The following is a 25,400-nucleotide window of genomic DNA, read 5'->3' as shown; positions in this document are numbered from 1 at the left end:
AAAAGGTGTAAAAGTCGCATTTCGGACATTTGGGCACCATTTTCCGTTTCGGAGGTCACTGCCGTCAATAAGCGTTTTAATATTTTGCTAGATCGTGCATTTTGGGACGCGGCGATGCCTAATGTGTCTGTAATTTTTTTCTTTATTTAAGCATTTTCCAAAATATACATATATGCTTCAACATCACATACACAAACCATATGTATAATCAATTCCCCGAACCCTCTCCCACCCCTTCCCAACAAACAAACAAAAAAAAAACATTCCCCCCCTCTCTCCTCCTCATCCCCTTCCCTCCCCCCCAAGGTTCCACACGCCAGGTCCCTACCCTACCCAAAATAAAGGTATTGATCTTCACCCATTTTTCCCAGATCTTCTGATGAGATGTATGTTTTCCTTCCATAAATGCTGTTAATTCCTCCATTCTCCTAATCTCTTCAACTCTCTGTACCCATTCTTTATATGTGGGAGGGCTTGTATTCCTCCAATTTGAGGCTATACAAGCTCTTGCAGCGTTGACTAAAGGACCCACCATTAAATATCTGTACTTTTCTATAAAAAAAATTTTTGCCATCTTCTGACGCTAATAACTTTTTCATACTTTGGTGCACGGAGCTGTGTGAGGTGTCATTTTTTGTGAAATGAGCCGACGTTTTCATTTTGATTATTTTTATTACATTTTTTATATAAACTTATTCATGACATAATGTGACTGTGGTATTTAATAATTGTTGCTTTGCACTTGCTTCAGCTGATTTGTAATGGTATAGCCAGTGATTATATTATGGTTTGCTTTATTTAAGAACATAATACAATGAATAAAATTACATTTGTAAACATTGTGATTTCCTAATCACACAAGATGATCTTCCCTGTGAAGACAACCGTTATGTGTTGTATGAATACTAATATGTGATGATCTCCCATCTTCTTTATTGTTAAACACAGTAGAGTTTTTCTTGTCAGAAACAATTGCTTGTCAGTAACATCACTCGTCTAAGAATCATGGGAGAAGAGCCTTTATGAAAAAGGTGAAGAAGATCACTGTGGTAGAGCTCGAGAGATACAGAAGTAAGATGGGAGAAAGTTCCACAATGTCAACTATCACTGCAGCCCTCTAAGCGGCAGGTATGGAGAAAACCCGGCACTGCTCATCACCTGCCAAATACAATCCTGACAGTGATAAATGGTGGTGGCAGCATCATGCTATGGGGGTGTTTTGCAGCTGCAGGGACAGGACTACCGGTCGCAATTGAAGGAAAGATGAATGCGGCCAAGTACAGAGATATCCTGGATGAAAACCTCTTTCAGATGCTCTGGACCTCCAACTGGGTAGAAGCTTCATCTTTTAACAAGACCATAACCCTAAGCACGTAGCTAAAATAACAAAGCAGAGGCTTCAGAACAACTCTGTGACCATTCTTGACTGACCCCGCCAGAGCCCTGACCCAAACCCAGTTGAGCATCTCTGGAGAGACCTGAAAATGGCCTCCACCAATGTTCACCATCCAACCTGAGGGAACGGGAGAGGATCTGCAAGGAAGAGGCAGAGGATCCCCAAATCCAGGTGTAAAAAACTTGTTGCATCTTCCTAGGAAGTCTCATGGCTGTAGTAGCTCAAAAGCTGCTTCTACTCAATACTGAGCAAGGAGGCTGCATATTTTTGATGCTAAATTTCGGGGTGCATGATCACTGTGCGGTGAGACAACGTGCGCTCACTGTACAGTGACCGGGCGCCATAGATTTCAATGGGTCCCCATTACGTTTGCGTGAATGTGAAAATCAATACTTTGGTTCCAGACAGAACACAAACCCTACCATGAGTCATGTCCGTGACACATCAGTCTCTCACCTCTGTCTTGTATGTCACTATAGGCCAGAGGTTCCCTCTGTATGATAACTAAGCCAACCCACAGTGTATTCATCTAGAAAGTGATAGGGGTTAGCTTGTATGGAGGCAGCCAGGCCCATGTAGTGTTGTCCTGTAGAGATGTAGTTGAGACACTTGCCTTTTGTTGGAATTGAACTGGAAGTTGCAGTTCCAATGACAAGTTGTCTACTCAAAAGCATAAGTATTTACACCTTAAATATCTTATGTTAGCAATATTTATAAAAAAAAACAAAACATATAGGGACACATTTATCATACGCTAGTGCTAAGTGCACCAGTGTATAATGGTGCTCCCACCCACTGGCACTTAACGGGTCTATCAAGAGACTGCGGCTTCCTGATAAATTCCGGCGGGTGGCTGTGCTGCGCTGCTAGGGCACTTCTAGACCAGGTCTGAACAGTTAAAAGCTATTGGCAGTGCACAGGCGCGGGACCTGTATGGCTCGGCACCACCCCTTTTCCTTCCAACTGGCGTAGAAGGCTGTGATAAATCCCCCCATAGTCTTTTCAATATAACACACACAAAAGGTTTATTTGTTTGTACTGCATTTTAGTATTTGCAATGCAAAACTATCCACAGATCCCTATATTTATAGTCAGCTGTATGCATTTTTATATAGATTTTTATATAATCCACCATATGCAGATTTCTCCAATGAATCTTGTTTGTGAAAAGAAAGCCATTTACCGCACAGGAAGACAGATGTACTGTATATGGCAAGAAGAGTATTCTAGACATTTGAACAAATAAGTTCATTAAATGCAGAGGGATTTAAGTCACCACTTGCTTTGGACTTCTTTTTTGTTACCTTTCCACTAGATTTGATGTATTTCTCCTTATTATGGATGACCTGGATATATTGGTCAGTGCTGCTGTTTTGCTGGTCACTGCTAGAAGCATTCGAGTCTGACTCAGTATGGAAATGTTCAGTTTTGTGCTTTGACTTTACCTTTTTATGACGCTCCACAAAGTGTTCATCAACATCATAGTTCCTTGTATTAAATTTTTTGCGATGATGTGGTAGCTTATCTGTATCCACCGTAAATCCTCCTTCCCAAGATTTATATTGCAATCGAGCTAAATCCCTTCCTGATAAAATCTGATTGTCTGCACGATCACCAATGTAAAAGCGAGGAGGATGACGGAGATCTGATAATGAACGGGGCCGGTTGGATCTTCGAATTAAATCTCTCTGAAGTTCATCCTCCTCTTCCTCGCTGAGGTGTGGTGAATAGGATCTTCTTGGAGTCTGAACAAGATACCTCCTGAAATTTCTTGGGTATAGCTCCACTATATCTCCAGACTCATCCATTCGGAAGTGTCTTGGAAGCCTAGATGTTGAACGCAAAAGTTTCTTTCGAGACTCATGTTCATTTACAATAAAATACCTTGTGTGTGGACGGTGAGATACAACACTCGGGGCACTGGATCCATGATGCTCAGGTGTTATATGTCTGATTCCTTTTCTAAATAAAGGTTCTGATTGTGCATCTTCACTGTGCTTCTTAGCCACTATGGGATTGTAGCTCTTAGTTCTGCAGGCATCATTTGAACTTCCAAGTTTTACACTCGGAGGCCTGTGAAAAGAACAGCATTAGTGTGTGAGTATAGTCAGAGTCTCTCCAGATGTATGAAAGAGTTATTTCAGTGAGAAGCAGTGATCACCTATCTACTGGATAGCTGATTAGTGGGTGGATCTATGTATCAGTTATTCTATGTAACTTCTCCCCCCAAATCTAAAAGCAACTATAGGGAGTTTGAATGGAATGGCAGCCGGAAATTAATCATGTTTCTTCATTCAAAGTCAAATTGGGTTTTGTCAACTGGTAGAAATCTTATCGGCTATCAATCTGGAATTGATCACCAGCAATGAATATCACCTATCTAATCATAATACCAGTTTAATTGCCCATAAATCTAAGTGGCTAGTTGAAGTTTTCAAGGTATGTTATGTTATGGGGAAATCAACAGATGTAGTCTTTGGTCATGTCCCCTTATATGTTAGGCCACAAAAAAGATTATTTACCTATTTTCTCACAATGTAGGATTCAATTGTAGTGTAAACGTACCTGGTTGAAGTGCTCTCTGCTCGCTGCTGTTTCACCCTGGATGAAGAAGGGCTCAGGTTTACGTTTGGGATTTGGGGAACAGCCACACGTGGGGCAGGTTGAGCAGATTGGGTGATGGTCTGTATTCGACTGTGTTTGCTTCCTGGGGATTCGAAGTTCACCACACTGCCATTCTTTCTTGGAGTTGAAGAGTGAACAGATGACTCTTGGCTGATTAAGTCACCGTCTTGTTCTCGTTTTTTATCGAGTCCGTCTTTGTTCTGAAACCGGGCTGAGTACATAAAACAGAGTAATGTAAGGACAATCCAAGAAATCCACATAAACATACATTGATATCTTAACCCCTTAGCGCTCTGCGCCGTAGCTGTACTGCGCTGAGTCCCGCGATTAGCGCTCAGCGCAGTACAGCTACTGCGCAGAGCCGATGCCGGTTCAGCGCTGCATAGCAGCCGAACTGGCATCGTTAGCCGCGGGATTTCAGCGGTAATTTACCGCTGACATCCCCGGCTAACACCCGCGGTCGGAGTGGGCTCCGATCGCGGGTGTTTAACCCGTTAAATGCCGCGGTCAACGCGACCGCGGCATTTAACATGCCTTCTGGGGGTCTTTACCCCACAATCGGCCCCCCCGCACCGTTTTCGGGGGGGCGATCGCTGTTTTGGCTCCTCTGGGGTCCGATCGGGAACCCAGAGAAGCCTGGAGGGTTTACCTTTAAGATGGCGTCTGTGATAGGCTGGCACTGATAATACCCTGCAATACATTAGTATTGCAGAGTATTATCAAGAACAAGCAATCAGATGATTGCTTGTTCATATCCCATGGTGGATCATGTAAAAAATGTACAAAATAATGTTTTTCAATAAAAAATTACTTTATAAATCACTAAAAATGCCCATAAGCCCCAAAACATATAAAGAGACATATAACACTCAAAAAAGTCTAAATCATAACACAAACCCCACATATATAGTATCACCGCGTCCGTAACAATCCATAGAATAAAACTAAATAACTATTGAACCCATATGATGAACGCCGTAAAAAAAAACGTCAAAAACCCACCAAAAATTATGATTTTTACCTATTATATCCCACTAAAAATGCAATAAAAAGTGATCAACAAAACATATGTACTCCAGAATGATATTGTTGCAAAGAACAACATGTCCCGCAAAAAACAAGCCATCAACCAGCTCTGTAGCCAAAAACGTAACAATGTTATGCCACTTGGAAGACAGCGATGCAAAAATGATAGATTTTTCCCCACATTAGGGTTTTATTTGGCAAATTTAGTAAAACATAAGAAAAAATATTCATGTCTGGTATCCCCGTAATCGTATTGACCCATAGAATAAAGATAACAGGATTATTAGGCTATACGGTGAACACGAAAAAAAAAAAAGTAAAAAATCCAGTACAGAATTGATGCTTTTCTACTCATGACCTCAAAAAAAGTTCCAAAATTTTCAACAATAGGTGATACCAACCCCAAAATGGTAACACTGGAAAAAGCATCTCGTCCCGCAAAAAAAATGCCATCACATGGCCCAAATAACGGAAAAGCGAAAATTTTATAGCCTTCAAAAGGGGGCAACAAGAAAACTAAAATCCTGGTAGCTGCAGGGTGCTCCTTCCCTTCTGCGCCTCGCTGTGCCCCCATAACACAAGTAATGTCCACATGTGGGGGGTCGCTGCACTCAGGAGAAATTGTAGAACAAATTTTATGGTGAGTTTTCTCTTTTTATCTTTTGGAAATGTGTAAATTTTAGGGCTAAATGAACGTATAACCGACAAAATTTGACCATTCTAAATTTCACCGCCATTTTGATTCAATTACTATGAAGATCTCAAGGGGTTAACAATCTTTGTAAATGCTGTTTCTGATAGCTTGAGGGGTGCAGATTTGAAAATGGGTTGGTTATATAGGGGGTTTTGTTGCTAAATATGTAAAATTTGATTTCAAACAGTATTTATCCCCAAAATAGTCAATTCCAAAAATACAGAAAATCGCTATTCGATTTGTAGGCCGCGTGACGTCAAAATAAATTATCCAGACATTTCAAAAATTATGAAAATGTAAAGTAGACAAATGGGAAATGTTATTCTGCAAGTTATTTAGGTGGTAAATCTATCTGCCTGAAAACGCGGTGATTTTGAATTTCGAAAATGGCAAATTTTTCTAAAAATTCATCATTTTTTTCTTTTTTGTAAATAAACGCAAAACTTATCAGCCAAAATTTACCACTAAAATGAAGTACAACATGTGGGGAAAAAACTATCTCAGAATCGCTTTGATAAGTAACAGTGTTCAAAAGTTATTACCACAGGAAGAGACACTGGTCAAATTTAAAAAAAAAGTTGCGAGCCTTAACCTGCAAACAGGTCCTTAAGGGGTTAAATAAGTGATGACTTTGCCAAAATCAACACACCAATTAAAAAAAAAAACAATCAAAACAGGCTAATCTGCCTCACAATTACCTATTTTTCAAATGTGGAAACATATTTATATAATGAAATTCAAAACTCTAAATCCACTCCAGAATCCACTGTCTGAATTTGTATGTCTGTTTTTGATAATACAGTATGTCAGTGCACACAGGGTTTCTTGACAGAAAACAGGAGCTACATAAGTGAGCAGTATTATTATTTACTTGCACCCACCTACAGCCATTTTTATTACTTTCTTCTTGTCCTCAGTTCTTTCCTAGAAAAAAAACAGAAAAAAACCTTAAACAAGATGTATGTCTAGTTTTGGCTGAGAATAATGACTGCCCGCAGGCCTCTACTTACACTCTGGATTTGTGCTCTTAGCTGATTATTGGTGAATTTTAATGACCTTGCAATGCTTTGAAGGTAATAAATCAACATGCTACAAAAGAGAAAAATGCACAATAATACAATTAGAACCAATGAATATTCCAAAAAGGGTAAGAAATCTTGTAGGAATGGGAGAACTAGTAATAACAGGATTTTCCAGGCATAGAGATTATACCAGTGCAGGATGAAAACTACATCCACATGGTTGAACAAATACCCTTCTTTAAAGGGGTTGTATCATAGCTGCTTTCTTCTAGAAAGAGCACCACACTTAGGTCCATACTCCCACCACAAGTTCTTAAAGCTCACGTATTGACAGCATATTATTTACGGTTTTTAGTGCATACAATTTGCTTAGTCATGCAGTGACACATTTGACAGCTTTGCCTTGCATCTTTAGCTATGTATGTGGTCAATACTGCATAAGGTGTACTATTATTAGGATGATGGTCCATTGTCACTTACAAGAGAAGAAGCAGAGCTGGAAGCACCACTACAGGGCTACTGACATAGCTCATGACCTTGTTGAACCAAGCTGGAAAATCAGTTTCAATGGTTTCTGAAATTATGTCATAGATCTTCTCCTGCCCACTGTTATGAGATAATGGTTTGACAACTTTATATATACAACAAACATGTCCAATGCAAAAGAAAGCAATATATAGCATGAGTGCATTTTTACATATTTCTATTGGAAATCTGACAACTCAAACTTTTGGGTGTGAGAATATTACTGGGTCAATGTGGCCTCCAAGACCAGAGGGCTGTAACCCTCCAATGTGAGATTACTAGGTGGATTACTAACGTATCCTTTCAATGGAGGACCAGGATCCTCATACAGTGGGAAGCATCCTCCTCCTCCTTGAAAGCAGTAGGAGGATGTTGATATTCAGGGTATTTCCCCAGTGATGTACCGTATATTCCGGCGTATAAGATGACTTTTGAAGACTGAAAAATCTTCTGTCTGGTCTGGGGTCGTCTTATACGCCAGTAATTGACCGCCCGCCGTGTATTCACGGTGGCGGGCGGGTCACGCTGCATGGAGAGGGTTCACGGGCTGAGCCCTCTCCATAGCCAGTAAGTCTTTGCTAGCACCGATCGCGGGTGTTTTCACAGCGATGGCTGCCAGCAAAGCTGCCGGCAGCCTCAAAAAGATAGCGTCTCCATGGTAGCCTTGGGTCTTCCGAAGACCCGAGGCTATTTCGTTTTAACCCCTTCATTACAATGTGCTGATAGCACATTGTAATGAATGAGGAGGAAAATCCCCATATACTGCCATACTGTAGTATGGCAGTATATGGTAGGATCGATCAGACAACCAAGGGTTAAAGTACCCTAGGGAGTCTGAAAAATAGTATAAATAAAGAAAAGTAAAAAAAAAAAAAATTATAATAAAAAAAACTAAAATTTCAAATCACCCCCCTTTCCCTAGAACTGACATAAATATAAATAAACAGTAAAAATCATAAACACATCAGGTATCGACGCGTCCAAAAATGCCCGATCTATAAAAATATAATAATGGTTTTTCAATGCGTTTAACCCCGTAACGGAAAATAGCTCCCAAAGTCGAAAATGGCACTTTTTTTTGCCATTTTGAAAAATATAAAAAAATCTATAAAAAGTGATCAAAAGGTCGTACAGTCCTAAAAATGATATCATTGAAAATATTATCAAAATTTGCAAAAAATGACACCACCCACAACTCCGTACACCAAAGTATAAAAAAGTTATTAGCGCCAGAAGTTGGCAAAATCAAAAAAATTATTTTTTTACAGGAGGTTTTCATTTTTGTAAATGTATGAAAACATTATAAAACCTATACAAATTTGGTATCCCCTTAATCGTACCGACCCAAAGAATAAAGTAGACATGTCATTTGGGGCGCTCAGTGAAAGACGTAATATCCAAGCCCACAAGAAAAAATGCGTTTTTTCACCATTTTCATTGCATTTGGAATTTTTTTCCCGCTTCTGAGTACATGGCATGGAATATTTAATAAAATAAAAATTTAAGGTACAGTATGGTAACATTTACAGTAAAATGGACGATGGTAATGTTGTTGTTGTATGCCTTATGTTTATGAGCGACAGTTTTCCTGCTATATACCTGCATGTCATAAGAATTTAAATTAAAAAAGGACCATGTTAAATTTAAATCAGTTTTTTAAAAATTTTTACCGGTGTTTTGTATGCGTTGGAAAAGGGGTAGTCTTATACGGTGAATAAATCTTAAACTCTATATTTTAACAGGAAAGTAGGGGGGTTGTCTTATACACCAGGTCGTCTTATACGCCGGAATATACGGTAATTGTCCTTATTTGGACAGCTACATTACAGGGGACCTCCCAAAGTGTAAGCTTAGTGTATACCAGGGAGGGATGCAACACTTTACATCTGTACCCCATAGGCTAATATGGAATATACGGCACACAGCAGGAGGAAGCACGATGAACGACGTAGCTTACTATGCTGATGGATGCAAAAAACATGCCTCAATCTGTCAATATGGTCTATGGATATGTTATATACATTTGCAGAAAGCTACTATGTAATCTGTTCATCTTCCTAGCAGGCTGGTAAAGGCAGAGTTTTTAGAGAATATAGCAGATGAAATAAAATAAGGGGAAGATGTTAAGGACGGGAATGATATGAGCCATAAAAGGGTGGCGAGGAAGCACTTTGCACTGATAACACTGGTAATTTTCTATGAAAACTTTATTGAATAGTTAGTGATTAATTAATGGGGGATTTGAACAATTTTTTGCTCTTTTGCAATAACAAATGTTATATTTTGTTATTTTATTGGATATTTTAAAGTCATATTATCAAAGAAGGATATGGTATCACTTTATAATCATTCACATTTGACTTTTGGTACCGCACAAATGGTGGCTTCGTGCTTAATCCATCCACAGCAGAGCTGCCAGTCTCCAAGCTACTTAAATGGGTGGCTAATGGCTATGAGTGCCAACAGGTAGGGAAAAACAAAGGAACAATCACTTTCTAACATATTGCTAGAGGTCCCAGAGGTAGGACCCCCAACAATCATAAAGGTTCATAATAAAACATCAGTTTACTAGATGCAAATGCCCAGAATTCATTCAGCATAAAAAGTAATAGATGAAATAAGGATATATTTAGCTTCTTATTTACTTTAAATAACTTCACAGATAACTTACCTAAAGGGTCCACAGTTTATGGATGGCTTATACCTTACTATAGCGAACACTGTTGGAAGCATACACAGAAAAAGCATGAACAAGAGCATAGCCAAGTAGAAGTTGTTAGACCTAAAAGAAACAATGGGATAATGTTCTGTATGTGAGTAATAACTACGTCATCCTATAGAAGCTAGGAATCATTTCATTACGTTGGATAATGTACCACTTAGTGTAATTATAGTCTGTGGCCCTAATGTGACCTTTAAAAGCTTAAAAGAAAATCTATAATACTGATTTATATAAAGAGTAGATCCTTACATTAATACTACAGAATTTTTTTCTACACAAGTTTCAGGTATATATTTATTATATGCTCTTTTGTAAAGATGTCTGAATTATTATTATTTTTTTTATTTTGAGCACCATTAATGCTATGGAACTGTGCAGTCAATAAGGGGCTCACATACATTACATAAAGATAAATACAAATCTACAGCAATCTGTAACAAGTCGGAGGAGGTCCGTGCCCGTGTGGGCTCACAATCTACATGGAAGGGTGATGGAGGTTAGGGAGCAGAGCAGTTAAATGTTTGTTGTTACGTTTGAAGGTTTGAATAAAATGTCTGTATGGTTAATAGCGTTGTGGACACTATAATTCTGCCAGAGCTATGACTAAAATGTGTATTTTCAAGTTCCATATTAACTTAAGCAAGTTTAAAGAGAACCTGTCATGCAAAATAACCCCCCTAAACTAAATATATTTTCATAAGCTGCCATTAGAGAGCATTCCCTTCATTGTCCCTCTACATGCCTGTAAACCTAAGCAATGAGGTCCTAAAGCTGTATGCAAATGACCTGTGAAATGTCCAATGAAGCATTAGCATATTCAAGCTGTCCACTCTATTCATGAGTGGGAGGTACAGCCACACCCCCAGTACATGACTGACAGCCTGTATAGTGGTGTGAGGCTGTATAATGATGTGCTTCCTGGTGCTGGTGGCCACACCCCCTGCAGCCTGTGTGTGCATGTGTGTGTGTTTAGGAGAGATACAGCAGCTCCAGGCAGCCATGTTACAGCAGAACATGTCATATTCATGTGTAGCTGATGTCTGTGTCTCTCACCTGTATATTAGGAGGATGCAGCATGTCAGCAGATGCAGCACACCCACTAGCCATGCTTTACTATACATTACACACAGACATGAGCAGGGGGAGAGGTAACAGCCTCATTTACATAATAAAGAAAATATGATTTTACAATGAATAATGTATGAAATAACTAGATAAAGGCTGGGATGGATCCTTGTGAGCTGCTCCAACAGGTAGTAGTGACAGGACTAGTGACACAGACCTGATGACAGGTGTCCTTTAATGTAATGTAAAACTTTCAAGTTGAGCGCTAGAACTTGTTATAATGTGACTTTAGCTGGTGGATTAGAGCAAGACATCTGTAGCATAACCTTTGGTAGCTACAAACCACATTTATCTTTATAATATAGTGGTGAACTGAGAAATTGGTCTTCTTCTTCCCGTGAGCGACTTACTACTGACCTTGAAGCTCGGAAAACCTGCTGGTGTGGAACATTACAGGTCAGCACGGCCCAGCTCCTTAGATACATCAGTCCTATCAATTTGAAGACATTGAATGCTGGCAGGCACGGAGAAAAGAATGCTCCCATCCTAGAAAATGATAACAATTGTAATTTAAAATAACAGATATATACTGTACATTAATAAAACATGCACAATAAATAATAACAATAAATATATTATACCGGTAATTAATAAATAAAAAATAATAAATATATAATAATAATTAAAACATGCATGTTTGAATTTCTGTGCAAATCTTATATTTAAGTCCATATGATTAATGTAGATTTGGAAGTAGATTTGCTACGTTTGAGACCTTGCATCATTCTTAGCTAAATATAAACTGAATGCTTTTCAGGGCATCAACTTATTAAGGGGCTTATTTACTAAGGGTCCGCGGATCGTTTTTGGGGATTGCATGACTGGGACAGGTATTTAGAAGGGGATTGTGTCGCACGCGGGGGTGGGCCAGCAGACAATCCGATGGATTCGGACTGAGCGCGGGATTTAACTTTAAAATTGTGTCACAAGACCTGCACTTACATACACCATTATATATACATAATAGAGAATAAAATGTTGACAGCTCACCCTACTTAGCATTTCAACACACAGGGCCATAATAAGCCACATTGTTAGAGTGCATAAAATTATTTTCTTTACAGAACTCGTCTTTATTTTTTTGTTTTGTGACTCATTTAATTTTTTTTATTATTACAATTTAAATTAAAAAATATGATTGATGGGGAATCAACTACAGAAACCCCCACTTATCCCAATAACCTGGTTCCCTCAACGTATGGAGTATAAGATTGCCCCATCATTTATCGTCTATGGGACTACCAGAGATAGCACATTCTATGACTGTGAAAAACCGACTTTAATACATCCAATACTTCTTGAAAGTATCTAGAAAAACTGGGTCTTAAAATGTGCTTTACATACCTTTCTCGTTAAACTACAATGGACCTTTCATTACCTTTCGTTCCACATCAGTCAATAATAGCAAAAGCAGATGCAGACTATTATTTCTGTATTAAGAATGTGTAAGGTTGATATGTCATGCAAAGTACTAGATCATATCTGAAGAGCAAAGCACACACATCTTAAGAATATTGAGAATATTTCTCATTACTTTACTATACTTACCAAATCATTCCTTGGTTGTAGACCAGATGCAGAACATTTTCAGCAATTTTGAACTCCCCATATTCTGGCTGAATGCATATTAACACACAAATAGTAAATTATGTAATATTCATTATCTGTTATAGATATTTTGTTGGGTAGCAACATTTTGCATGGACCCTATACACAAGCACATGTCAAACACTGCAGACAGGGTTAAATCTAAACCACAAAACAGGCAAATCAAATTATATCTCATTCTCTTGATAAACATCCAAACATAATTTAACCTAATAGCTATCCATACTCAACAGTGAGAACATGGAGTAATGATCCCTAAGCATCATCTTTACATGTATTAAATAATTATGGAAAATATATGTCCATCTGAATTAAACCTTATTTTCTCAGGGAAGTACTGACACAATGGGGCAGATTTACTTACCCGGTCCATTCGCATTCCAGCGGAGGCTTCTCCGACGAGCGTTCGGGTCTTCCGGCGATTCATGAAGGTCCTGCGCCCGATATCCACCAGGTGTCGCTGATGCGCCGAAGTCCGCTGAGGTGACCCGGAGTTCATCGTCTTCATCATGGTGCATGTGAGTATGGCCCGTGCGACCAATTTTTTTTTTAAATGCGGCGGTTTTTCCGAATCCGTCGGGTTATAGTTCGGCCACGCCCCCGATTTCCGTTGCGTGCATGCCAGCGCCAATGCGCCACAAACCGATCGCATGCGCCAAATTCCCGGGGCAATTCAGGGAAAATCGTCGCAAATTGGAAATATTCGGGTCACACGTTGGGAAACCGCAAATCGGGCCCTTAGTAAATGACCCCCAATGCATGTTTCGGTTACTGAGGCCTTAGGCACAGTGATTGTAACTGTGGTAGAAAACAGCAAGTTTTTGATGCAGCGGGGTGGGTCAGCTAAACCTTCACATTGTAAAGATTACAGTATATTCTGCCTCTCAAATTCACGACAGTAATTGACCTGCTGTGGATTTTAAGTGTTTTTTTGCAGAGCTGTATAAAACCCATCAAGTATGCACTATATCTGTATATTGCTTAGGGTTAGCCACCAGTAATTCCAGTGCAGATAACCAATTGTAAACCACCAAGTCTGTGGGCTCAGCAAGGCCTCTATGCCTTTGTAAGGTTTTATCTACTTGGACAATGTTCACCAGCTGGTACTTCCGAAGATATCTCAATATTTAGTTCCTGTGTTGAAATGATTTTAAAAATATTTTTAACTATGTATTTCATCTTATACTCACAAATTTTCTTTCAAGGTCCCAACAGCAGCAGTCACTCAAATACCGTACAAACAGGCCACGAAAGAAGTCAATAAGAAGGATACTGGCCACTGTGAAAATCATATCAATAATGGACAGCTTCAGCATCTCCTGAAAACAAGAATTTACTATAATTAAGATCAAAACTATGTAACTATAGTTTGACGAATTCTTAAACATAAAAAACATATTTGCAAAATTCGGTGCTAGCTGGGTGGCATTCAACTCTAAAAGTAATTGAAAGTCAGTCCATAAATTATACACTATTGTTTTCACATGAATTCTTAACTTCAATAAAATTGAATACACTTTATCCCAAGTAAAAGTCTTCACTACTATGGCCCCATGCACACAACCGTATAAAAATGGCTGTATATACGGCCCCATGCATTCTAATGGGCAATTTGGCCATCCATGCACATGCCCGTATTGTCCACCATACCATAAGCGATCCATATAAAAATATAGAGCATGTCCTATTTTCCACCGTATTTCCGTTCCGTACAGCCCATAGAGGTCAATGGGAATGTATAAAATATGGGCTAAACACTTGCTGCATACGGCTGTGCACTGTATGCTGCTGTTTATCTACGTTCAGTATCCAGAACCAGTGGGAGGTGCATTCTGTCAGTCAGCCAATAGTCAGCCATCCATCATTTGCCAGTCCACCGTATTTTATACAGATACAGTACGGGTACAGTGCAATATGTTACCATACTGTAACAATACATTACGTATTTACAGCCAGAATACAGCCGTATATACAGAAAAGAAAAGACCATACGGTCGTGCGCATGCAGCCTATATCTGTATAGTCAGAGCCCTCTTTATTATCTGTATGTAGTGGTGTGTCCCATAATGATGCCAAAAGCAGCTGGATAATGATGCCCTGGTGTCGTGGTGACTCACCTGGCCTACATATGTTTCCCAACATTCATTCTTCTGTGGTCGGATGGTGGGTATTACCACCGGTGTTGTCTGGTTATCGATAAGTGCTAAAGGCTTTGTCATGTTCTGTTCAAATTCTATGAAAATTGTAGCATTTGTATCTGCTGCTACTGAAGGTGTTGCTGTAGAAAACACAGAGACTGCTGTTGTACCATAGAGTGGGGCAGCGTCTATGAATGTGTCATTTGTGCTATTCTGAAATAAAGGATCCAGATATACATTAAAGTTTAAGATGCAATAGTAGAAAAAAGAACAAACACAGTTTCTTCAGTTATTTTGAGCCAAAACATGGAGTGGTCATCAATGCATGAACAGATGCAAATCTTCTCAAAACACCTTACCTCTATGGCAGTGGCAGATTAAGTGTCCCATGGGCCCTGGGTTGTTCACACAAATAGGGCCAACCCTGTGTCCCGAGGCCTAATCTACTCCACCTGATGACATCACTGTAGCCTGTACAGGCCACCCTTTAATGAAATGTCCACAGCAGAGCCCCCCTTTACAGAAATGTCCACAGCAGAGACCCCCATTTACAGAAATGTCCACAGCAGAGCCACCCTTTACAGAAATGTCCACAACAGAGCCCACCTTTACAGAAATGTCCACAGCAAGAGCTCCCCTTTACAGAATTGTTCACAGCAGGGTGTCATGTCCAGCCATGAAAGAGTGACGCATGGACCCTGAGCTCCGCTGTGCACCCCCGATCATCTAGTGCCAACAGACACCCGGGCATGGGGAAAGCCACCAGAAAAGGGCTAACTAAGACCACTCAACTCCCCACTGTGACCAGAAAGGGAATCGGCTATTTTTTTCCAGCGACACTTGGCAACATGGACATCGCTCCCCTCACCATCAGGAGTCAAGATGGCCGCCACAGCCCATCCAGCACTCCACCACGATCGGCTGGTTAAAGATGCTCCAGTTTACCTTCTGACCCCATCAGAAGGAGGAGCAGGCGCAACAGCCACTGACACCGGCTGCTCTGCACCCACCCCAAACGTCACACTGCCGGAATCAGCAGCTCGCGCCGTGGCTGCAAATATGGGGTTCACCACGTCCAACCAGTTCACCACCTCTTCTGAGCTGCACCCTCCCTGGCTGATGGCGACCCCACCGAATTCTACCGGAGCGCCTGCAGGGCCCCAACCGGTGCCTGGCATGAAGCCACAGCTAATGTACTGCTGACCTTGAGCTGCCATGTAGCAGAACAGGCCTTCCTGTGAGTATGGGGTCGGATACCCTTTAACTTCCTCCCTGCTACACACATTCAATGACAGGACTAAGACAACGCCCCACTGTGACCAGAAAGGGAATCGGCCATTTTTTTCCAGCGACACCTGGCAACATGGACATCGCTCCCCTCACCGTGAGGAGTCAAGATGGCCGCCACAGCCCATCCAGCACTCCCCCACGAGTGGCTGGTTAAAGATGCTCCAGTTTACCTGCCGCCATTACCCGAACCCATCAGAATGAAAGGACTATTCGTCCACACCTATTCGCACAGGGCCTGCCCCTATTCCACCCCAAGGAGTAATTACTCCTCCTCTGGCCCATCTGTATGAACCCACTACAGCACAGCTGGCCCCGACAGATGAGAGGATGCCCACCTTATCCAATTTGCACACCCTATTTGCCTCTGTGCCCACCAAGGCTTACGGCCAATTGTAAGCAGGAATTTGCTAAACTTCACTCTGAGATCTCAACGCTATCAGGCAGAGTTGATGACCTATATCAGGCTAAATCCTCCATGGAAACATCCCTTGAGACCAGACAAGACACATGTCCACAGCAGAGCTCCCCTTTAAAGAAATGTCCACAGCAAAGTTCCCCTTTAAAGAAATGTCCACAGCAGAGCTCCCCTTTACAGATATGTCCACAGCAGAGCTCCCCTTTACAGAAATGTCCACAGCAGAGCTCGCCATTAGAGAAATGTCCACAGCAGAGCCCCCTTTACAGAAATGTCCTCCAGCAGAGTCCCCCTTTACAGAAATGTCCACAGCAGAACTCCCTTTAATGATATGGCCACAGCAGAGGCCCCATTGATAAAATAACCACAGCAGAGCCTCTCTTTAATGAAATGGCCACAGCAGAGCCGCCCTTTAATGAAATGACCACAGCTGGGTCCCCCATAAATGTAATATCCACTGCAGGCCCTCCCATAAATAAAATGTCCACAGCAGGGCCCCCCTCATAAATGAAAGGCCCACTGCAGGGCTCCCCATAAATGAAATGTCCACAGCAGGGCCCCCCATAAATGAAATGTCCACAGCAGGGCCCCTCCTTTTACAGAAATGTCCAAATTAAGCCCTCTTGAAAAAAAAAAATTCTTTCCGGCCCCATGACTCTGTCTCCTCTTCTTCCTGCCCTTGCGGAATGCAACACTATGACGTCACACGGCCATGACCATGCAGTGTCATAGTGTATGTGCGTCGGCCAGAAGAGTAGAAGACAGAGCCGTTGGGCTGGGAAGAAGAAGCCGGAGGTGAGTATACAGTATTTTTTCCTCATATAGGACCTGGATATAGAAACAAATCAAAGCGCACAGGGGCGGCCACAGCCCAATCACAGCCCAATCACATAATGGACACCCATGAGATCGGTAACCAGCACCCAGTGTTTTTAAACAATTCAAACACCCCGTGTACATGTATCAGACCTGCATCAGTTCTGCTAGTGACTAATGTTACAGTAGGAGGTTGTTTTTCACTTCACATATTTTCACTTGTAGAGTGACTCCTATGAAAGATACAGTCACTGTTATGAAACCATGGTTTTTGTGATGGCAAAAAAGTGTAGGTGTCCCCCAGGAATATTTTATGGGTCTATTTGGCAACAAAAATACAAACCTATAAAAAAGAAAAAAACACAAGTATAAAAAAGGAAAAAGTATTAAATAAAAATTTAACCCCTTAACGCTCTGCGCCGTAGCTCTACGGCGCAGAGGTATAAGGGATGTATGAAGAGGGCTCACGGGCTGAGTCCTCTTCATACAAAGGTGGGGGTTTTTGCATAATGCATAAAACCCCCACCGCTAATAACCGCGGTCGGTGCTAGCACCGATCGCGGCTATTAACCCCCCCCGTTGCGGCCGGCAAAGTCGCCGGCGGCATTTAAAAGACGGCGGCACGCGGGCGCCGCAATCTTTTTTTCGATCGCCACGCCCCCGAACGTCATCGGGGGGCAGCGATTGGTTGCCATGGTAGCCTCGTGTCTTTTTTTGACACGAGGCTATCTGGCAGCTGCAGATTCGTTACAATGAGCCAGTGGCTCATTGTAATGAATGTGCTGCAAAAATGCCATATATTGCAATACAGAAGTATTGCAGTATATGGTAGGAGCGATCTGACTATCTAGGGTTAATGTACCCTAGATGGTCTAAAAGATAGTGAAAAAAAAAAGAAAAAAAAAAGTTTAAAAAATAAAAAAAATTAATAAAATATTAAAAGTTCAAATCACCCCCCTTTCCCTATAACGGATATAAAACATAATAAACAGTAAAAATCACAAACATATTAGCTATCGCCGCGTCCCAAAATGCCCGATCTATCAAAATATAAAAACGGTTACGGGCGGGTTATTAGCATCAGAAGATGGCAAATTTTCTTTTTTGTACACATTCGTTTAATTTTTGAAAATGTATTAAAACACAATAAAACCTATATAAATTTGGTATCACCGCGATTGCACCGAACCAAAGAATAAAGTAGGCATGTTATTTGGAGCGAAGAGTGAAAGTCGTAAAAACTGAGCCCACAAGAACGTGACGTGCGTTTTTTTTTCAATTTTTCCACATTTGGAATTTTTTTTCAGCTTCGCAGTACACGGCATGTTAAAATAAATAACATTACGGGAAAGTAAAATTTGTTACGCACAAAATAAGCCCTCACACAGGTCTGTACACGGAAAAATGAAAAAGTTATGGATTTTTGAAGTTGGAGAGCGAGAAATGAGCCGAAAAACCCTGCGTCCTTAAGGGGTTAATAAAGTTGAAAAAGCTCTTGCAAAATACAAAATAATGGCCATAGTAATCCCTTTTATCCACGAAGTCACATTATGATAATTTATTTTACTATTTATGTGCTGCGTTAGGGGATACAAAATATAGTTTAAACTTTTGTCCCAAGTCAAGCATATATTTTAAAATGTATTATTGGTAATGTGTGTGACCATGTAATGTAACATTTGCACAACCCTCACTTACTTCACTCATGCTGTTAACTTTGTCCAGTAGTGCAATTATTAAGCTGTACAGGTTCCCTAGGTACAAAACCAGCACCCTGAAAGCAGAAGAGATAGTGTGAAGGTACAGTATTGCTTACATGCTTCCATTACGTCACTACCAGAATTACCCATGGAAAAGCTCTATATTCTTACCTCGCCAGCTGGAATCGTAGTGTTGTTCTTGGATGATACATTTCCAGAGCAGCTACAAGCTCAAATGCGGAAGGAGCAATCATGGTTATGAGTGAAACCACAACACTCACCTATAAAGAGATAGAGAATACATAATCCACACATTAATATCATGCTCATCATATATACAGATGAAGCAAAGCTTAACCTGACTCATTAATGATTACCATGGATCAGTAGCTTTTGTTATCTTACGAGATAAGATATCACAATACAGAAAGTTATCACAGCAGGATAAAGTCTAGATTAAAGAGTTTTATATCTGTTTATTTAGAATTTTGCACACAGATGATATGTTATTTATAAATAGGTCGCCTTTTGATGACATCATTGGAAGTGATGACCCTCCCCATAATGGTGGCGCACAGTGCTAGCGACATGTTAGTGTTGGGTCACTGTGGTAGTTTAAAAGCTTTAACCTTGGAGCTAACTTCATTTTCATAAAGAGTTAGTCGTAGATTTTTAGAGATAATCATTGATAAACATAGCCTATACCTTTATAGGGGTTGTCCAGAGGTTGAAAAACATGGCTGCTTTCTTCCAGAAACACCACCATTCCTGTCCATGGTTTGTGTCGCTACTGCATATAGATTAAAGGAGATTAGTTGCAATGCCTGCTCAAATATTTGTCAAGTGTGGCCCTATTTTTGGAAGAAAGCATCCATATTTTTCAACCTTCAGACAACCCCTCTAAATGAAAATGTAAAAGGAAGCATCAAAGACTTTATGAGCCATGAATAAATAAGTTACATGACATACAATATTACGGTTCTTTTCTAACCCAACAGACAATCCATTTTCTATTAATGTGAAACAACAAATTTTAAAAAAGCCTTATTTGGATAAATACTTTTAAAAATCCGTCAGTTCGTTTTGAGCCAAAACCAAATTTAAAAAAGGGGATTAGACAAAGACTGCACTTTGATGTAGATGTAGACCCTAGCTAAAAACCATAATATTCCTACAGAGGAAATAAATTTACCTCATTTTTCTCCCAAAGTGAAAGCTCTATTTTCGTTCGTTCCAGTTTTTGTGATCTGTCTACAACAAAGTAGATAATGTAGATACTGCCAGCCAGTGAGAGCAGAACTAAGATGTTGGCAAGAATTCTTAGACTTATTGTAACTGCTCTGAAAGGAGAAGATGTGGTCTGTTACATATTGTCAAAGATGCAAAACTGTTACAAGTTACTTTCGAGTTAAGGTTCTCCAATTGATCAATTATCCTTAGGTTTGTTGATCAGTAGCCGAACGAGAGTTGTGATCTATTGCAACTGCCTTTCATTACCTTTTTCCCTTAAAATAAGACATCCCCCAAAAGTAAGACCTAGTACAATTTTGCTCCGGCTTAAAAATATAAGGCCTCCCCTGAAAATAAGACCTAGCAGCAGTCATTGCAGCAGCTCCCCCCACGCCGTACATTAGTATTAGTAAATGTTTTAGATGCCACCGAAGATTGTGACATGGGGAAGAATTCATGGAATCACCGGCTGTTGTGCTGCAAATGTGATACCAGCAGCTACCAGGATAAGAAGGGACATTTATGGAAAGTACTTTTACTAACATGAAAGATTGGTTTCCAATGATTCTAATAGGAATGGAGTCACAAGAAATACAGCATGAAATTCAGAGTTTGGAGGATCATAAGAGGATGTTGGAGAAGTAGATTTTTTGTTCAATGATAAATGTAAATTCTTGTTCATGGAAAAATAAGACATCCCCTGAAAATAAGACCTAGTGCCTCTTTAGGAGCAAAAATGAATATAAAAATATAATAATGCCTTATTTTCGGGGAAACAGGGTAGTTACATGGCCTGGTTGCAGTTTAGTCTAATTGTGGAAGTCGCTCAACTAAAATACCTAAACTCTTATTCATCAATAAACTATTTCAATATGACATCATGATATGTAAGCAAAACCCTTCAAAATTCCCAACCAACCAATACTGTCTTGAAAAGTTACTTTTTTCCTGACTCATCTATTTGGACAGAGTGAGACCAAATGTTAAAGGAAACCCAACATTTGATTTGATGCAACCACTCAGCTCCGGGATTAAACAAGATATGGTCCTGCATCAGTGCAGCTACTGCATTCTCCAGGTATGTTTGCTTCATAATGCATCAAATAAAATGGTAGATTTTCTTTAAAGTAAAGACCAGAAATTTGTGTTGATTATTGTAAATTGTTGATTATTGTGATTATTCCCTCTGATGACGGTTTCTGTATTTATGCAGAATGTGGTAATGTATTTTCTAGGTAAATATTGGGCCTCATTTATGAGAAGTGTCTGAGAGTAAAACTGTTTTAGTTGTTCATGGCAACCAATGAGTTCTTAGCTTTCATTTTATAAACATCTATGGGAAAATGAAATCTGAGTTTTGATTGATTCCCATGAGCAACTAGCACAGTTTTAGGGCTCTTACACATTAGCAATGTTTTTCACATCAGCAGTTCTGTGATTTTCACGGATGCCTTACTGAGACATTGGGCCCATTTACTAAGGGTCGCTGATAGCACTTTCGTCGGACTGTTCGACGTTTTCAGGGATTGCACGGCTTGGACAGTTATTTAACAGGTGTCTGTGCTGGGATTGTGTCACACGCGACCACTTTTTAGCCGCAGCTGCGCTGGCTTCCATGCGTCACAAACTGAGGGGGCGTGTCGTGAGACGATCCGACTGATTCGGACTGAGCAGAGGATTTAACTTTCAAATTGTGTCGCAAGACATTGCACTTACATGGACCAGGAAGAAGAAGGTGAAGCAACACATGCAGGATATCGGGTACACGATCCTAGCGAATCGTGGCACAGTGTATTATCGTTGGACAATGCACTTTCGGGGAACTCCGTGGACGGGTAAGTAAATGTGCTCCATTGTTTTCCATAGGTGTTTTCACATTGGCTTTTATTTTCTAAAAATTTTAAACTGTCAGTTTATTTTCACTAATGCGGATCACAGAAGGCAATAGAAGTCTATGGGTGCACAAGACAAAACTGCAGGTAGGGTTTTTTTTTTTTCGTCCGAGGGGCGCCGGTGCCAGAAGCTGTGGGTGTCAGCTGAATATATATCTCCGAAAAGATGGTGATACGAAAATAAATTAGATTTTCTCTATAATAGGTTTTCTTCAGTAAAATTGTAAAAATATATAAAAATCTATATAAATGAGGTATCACCGTAATCATAGTGATCCATACAATAAACATAATATGTTAATTTTATGGTACAATGGGTAAGTAAATGTGCCCCAAGTGTCCCACAATCAGTGGTGTAAATTAAGGCTGCTGGGCAAAATCTGTATGATTTATAATGCAGGTTTCCTCAAATAGGGAAGTGACACCTAATGGGCCCACATAAACTTGCTCACAATGAAAGTGCTTAAGAAGAGACTTGGAATTATACTTACAAATTCTTGCTTTTTCGCTTTTCCTGCTCCTCTAATATTGCTTCCTTTGTGAAAGTAATAATAAAAAGCAAATAAATGGCTTGGTCGCTCAAAATATTTCATCTGTAAGTAATATAATAATACCAGCAGTATCACTACATCTGTCTCCTAGATGAAAATCTGCTTTTGTGTTCGTGTCTTTTGTACATTACACATTTCATAAAATCTTAATATAACTACAGGTACCAAAGACTTGTTAATTAGTCTGTCAACTACATCGCAGCTTATAGGGGCCGGCATATTATGAATTGCTCACAATTCAGACCACTATCAGGTGATACAGTCCCTGTGTTGCTTAGCTTTTACTAAAGAGAGAGAGACCTTTCCTTCCTCCGTCCAGTAGGGATTCCCATGCATACCAGGAGGCATGACAGAAGGAGAGCAGCCTGGGGGGAGGAAGGTAAAACCTCTGCTAGCAGGTAAACGCCTGCAGACAACTAATTAGAGTAAATTAGAGAATTGCTTATTTTTGCTTAGTGCAAAACTAGTGCAAAGTATATGTAAATGAAGTATATTGCAAAATTTAGAATTACTGCCTGCTCTATTGATTTTTGCAATTAAAAAATAGCATCAAAGGTATTGTTACTTTTCAAATACAAATGCATTAGATTAATTTCTATGGTTATATTTGAGATTTTACAATAGATCTTAATTAGAGAAAAATTATAGTGCTGGAAAACAGCACTGACTCATGACTTTGTTGAAATTGGAGATGAAGCACTCACCCTAATGCTGTTGACTATGGCAGCAGTTTTGCTCTCTGCAGCCTCTGGATTCCCAATGAGATAATCCCATGCACAGAAGATTCTCCAGCAGAACGTGTAGTTTTCATCTGATGCGCTCGCCAAGCTCAGTCTTGAATTCTTTGCCATTCTGAGAATGAGACCATTTTACAGTATGCAGTTATTTAGAGAGTCAAGATCAGAACTTGTAGCAGCACTGTATAGAGGGTGTACTTGATTGGTCTGGTTATAGGAGTTTATACTTCAGACATTTTTAGTGAAAACCGGACTGTATGCAGTTAATTTCCTACACATTGAGTACAGTGCCAGGGTCCCTGTTTGACGACGGAACAGCAGTTCCAAACTTGGACAATGTCATTCATTAGTCAGTATACTCATTAATTTCTAAGATGAGGTAATTGAAAATTTAAAGGGGTATTAGGGAAATATGAACTTCTGATATTGAAAACCCACAATGCTATCAATGAAGGAATAAAACAAATCTCAATGTCACTAATCACAAAATAGAGCTTAAATTGTTTGCTTTTATGATTCTCAAAATGTTATGGTCTTTCTAAAGAAGGCGGAGTTACCTCCAATATGGCTGCCATCTACAACTACAACTCCCATGATCCCTCAGTTCTCAGTAAAATCTCTTTCCTCTTATGCTCTGCTCCCAGGGATGATGACAGCAGACTGTCCTGCTCTGTTACCATAGAAAAGTTTCACCACAACTCTGGCCATACTGGATGCATTGCAACCAACTGACTACAGCCAAAATAGTGATGTTCACATGACCTGCCCAGGCCGGAGCAAGACATGTGATGTGGACTTGTGACAGTGACAAAGTCACAGGACTGATTAGAGGGCCAGTGGCATTTTAATTCTCCATCATAGTGTATGACCACAACATTTTTCTGCTAAGGAAAGCAACATTTTAAATAACTAATTACACATTAGCTTATATTTTAATGACCCATTTGAATATGAAATATGCTTAACTCTGGAATACCCTCTTAAGCATGTACTAAACAGATATTGTAAGAAGAGATGCTTTTGCATCACATGGCTAAAGATAGAATGATAAAGTGCTTGGACATGAAATAGCTTAAAATGCACATTGACACATAGGGGGTCAATTACTAAGGGCCCGAATCGCATTTTTACGGTGGGTTACCCGAATTTTTCCGTTTTGCGCAGATTTTCCCTGAATTGCCCCGGGTTTTTGGCGAACGTGATCGGATTGTGGCGCATCGGCGCCGGCATGCACGCGACGGAAATCGGGTGTGTGGCCGTACAAAAACCCGACAGATTCGGAAAAACCGCCGCATTTTTAAAAAAAAAGGGTCGCTTGACACACGCTTACCTGCACCCAGGATTGGATTGTGAACTTCAGTGCACTCCGACGAACTTCAGCGCAGCAGCGACACCTAGTGAACATCGGGGGAACTACCTTAGTGAATCGCCGGAAGACCCGAATCCTCCACACAGAACACGCTGCGAATGGACCGGGTAAGTTAATCTGCCCCATATAATTTTAGTGGAGGCTCTAGCGCTTCTTTTTCCAACCCATCAATGCAATATTGCGCTAATGTAGCTTCTATCTGGACAAGATATCCACGAAACATACACATTATCACACTAGAATAATGTATATAATATATAAATTTACTTTCTTAGCAGTGTGATGAAACTGTAGGCAAACACTGCCATTCCAACAAGAAAATATGCCAGTGGCAAACGGTACCCAGCTCGTCCTATTTTTCTTTCCCGTCCATAGTAGCCATAGAATAATACTGAGTATTGGAGATAACCCTATGAAAAGAAAAAAGGACTTTAACAGAGATTTTTTTATACTGTCTTCAAACTATTTCGAAGGTTGTACTTTTTAAGCGCTCTATCGGTCAGTCCCAAAGGCAATGAA

General features: G+C 40.2%; 1 protein-coding gene across 2 annotated transcripts in view; it reads right to left on the bottom strand.

Moving 5' to 3' along the window:
* Positions 1 to 2,198: 2,198 nt before the first annotated feature.
* Positions 2,199 to 25,400, bottom strand: part of TMC3 (transmembrane channel like 3) — an 87,724-nt gene continuing 64,522 nt past the window's right edge. For both annotated transcript variants that reach the window (XM_072148354.1, XM_072148353.1), the window contains 16 exons: positions 25,149 to 25,291; positions 23,480 to 23,627; positions 22,716 to 22,759; positions 20,295 to 20,442; positions 19,274 to 19,383; positions 19,101 to 19,176; positions 14,861 to 15,094; positions 13,934 to 14,062; positions 12,684 to 12,751; positions 11,493 to 11,621; positions 9,960 to 10,070; positions 7,244 to 7,369; positions 6,752 to 6,830; positions 6,623 to 6,665; positions 3,962 to 4,232; positions 2,199 to 3,469 (listed from right to left, as the gene is read on the bottom strand). In XM_072148354.1, coding sequence (XP_072004455.1) covers positions 2,623 to 3,469; positions 3,962 to 4,232; positions 6,623 to 6,665; positions 6,752 to 6,830; positions 7,244 to 7,369; positions 9,960 to 10,070; positions 11,493 to 11,621; positions 12,684 to 12,751; positions 13,934 to 14,062; positions 14,861 to 15,094; positions 19,101 to 19,176; positions 19,274 to 19,383; positions 20,295 to 20,442; positions 22,716 to 22,759; positions 23,480 to 23,627; positions 25,149 to 25,291 — 2,706 coding nt within the window. In that variant the 3' untranslated portion in view covers positions 2,199 to 2,622. The remainder of the gene's footprint in view (positions 3,470 to 3,961; positions 4,233 to 6,622; positions 6,666 to 6,751; positions 6,831 to 7,243; positions 7,370 to 9,959; positions 10,071 to 11,492; positions 11,622 to 12,683; positions 12,752 to 13,933; positions 14,063 to 14,860; positions 15,095 to 19,100; positions 19,177 to 19,273; positions 19,384 to 20,294; positions 20,443 to 22,715; positions 22,760 to 23,479; positions 23,628 to 25,148; positions 25,292 to 25,400) is intronic.

The sequence above is a fragment of the Engystomops pustulosus genome, chromosome 4, assembly GCF_040894005.1.
Source record: "Engystomops pustulosus chromosome 4, aEngPut4.maternal, whole genome shotgun sequence".
Classification (NCBI taxonomy): Eukaryota; Metazoa; Chordata; class Amphibia; order Anura; family Leptodactylidae; genus Engystomops; species Engystomops pustulosus.
The sequence above is the reverse complement of the archived record's forward strand: the minus strand, read 5'-3'. Positions and strand labels throughout refer to the sequence as shown.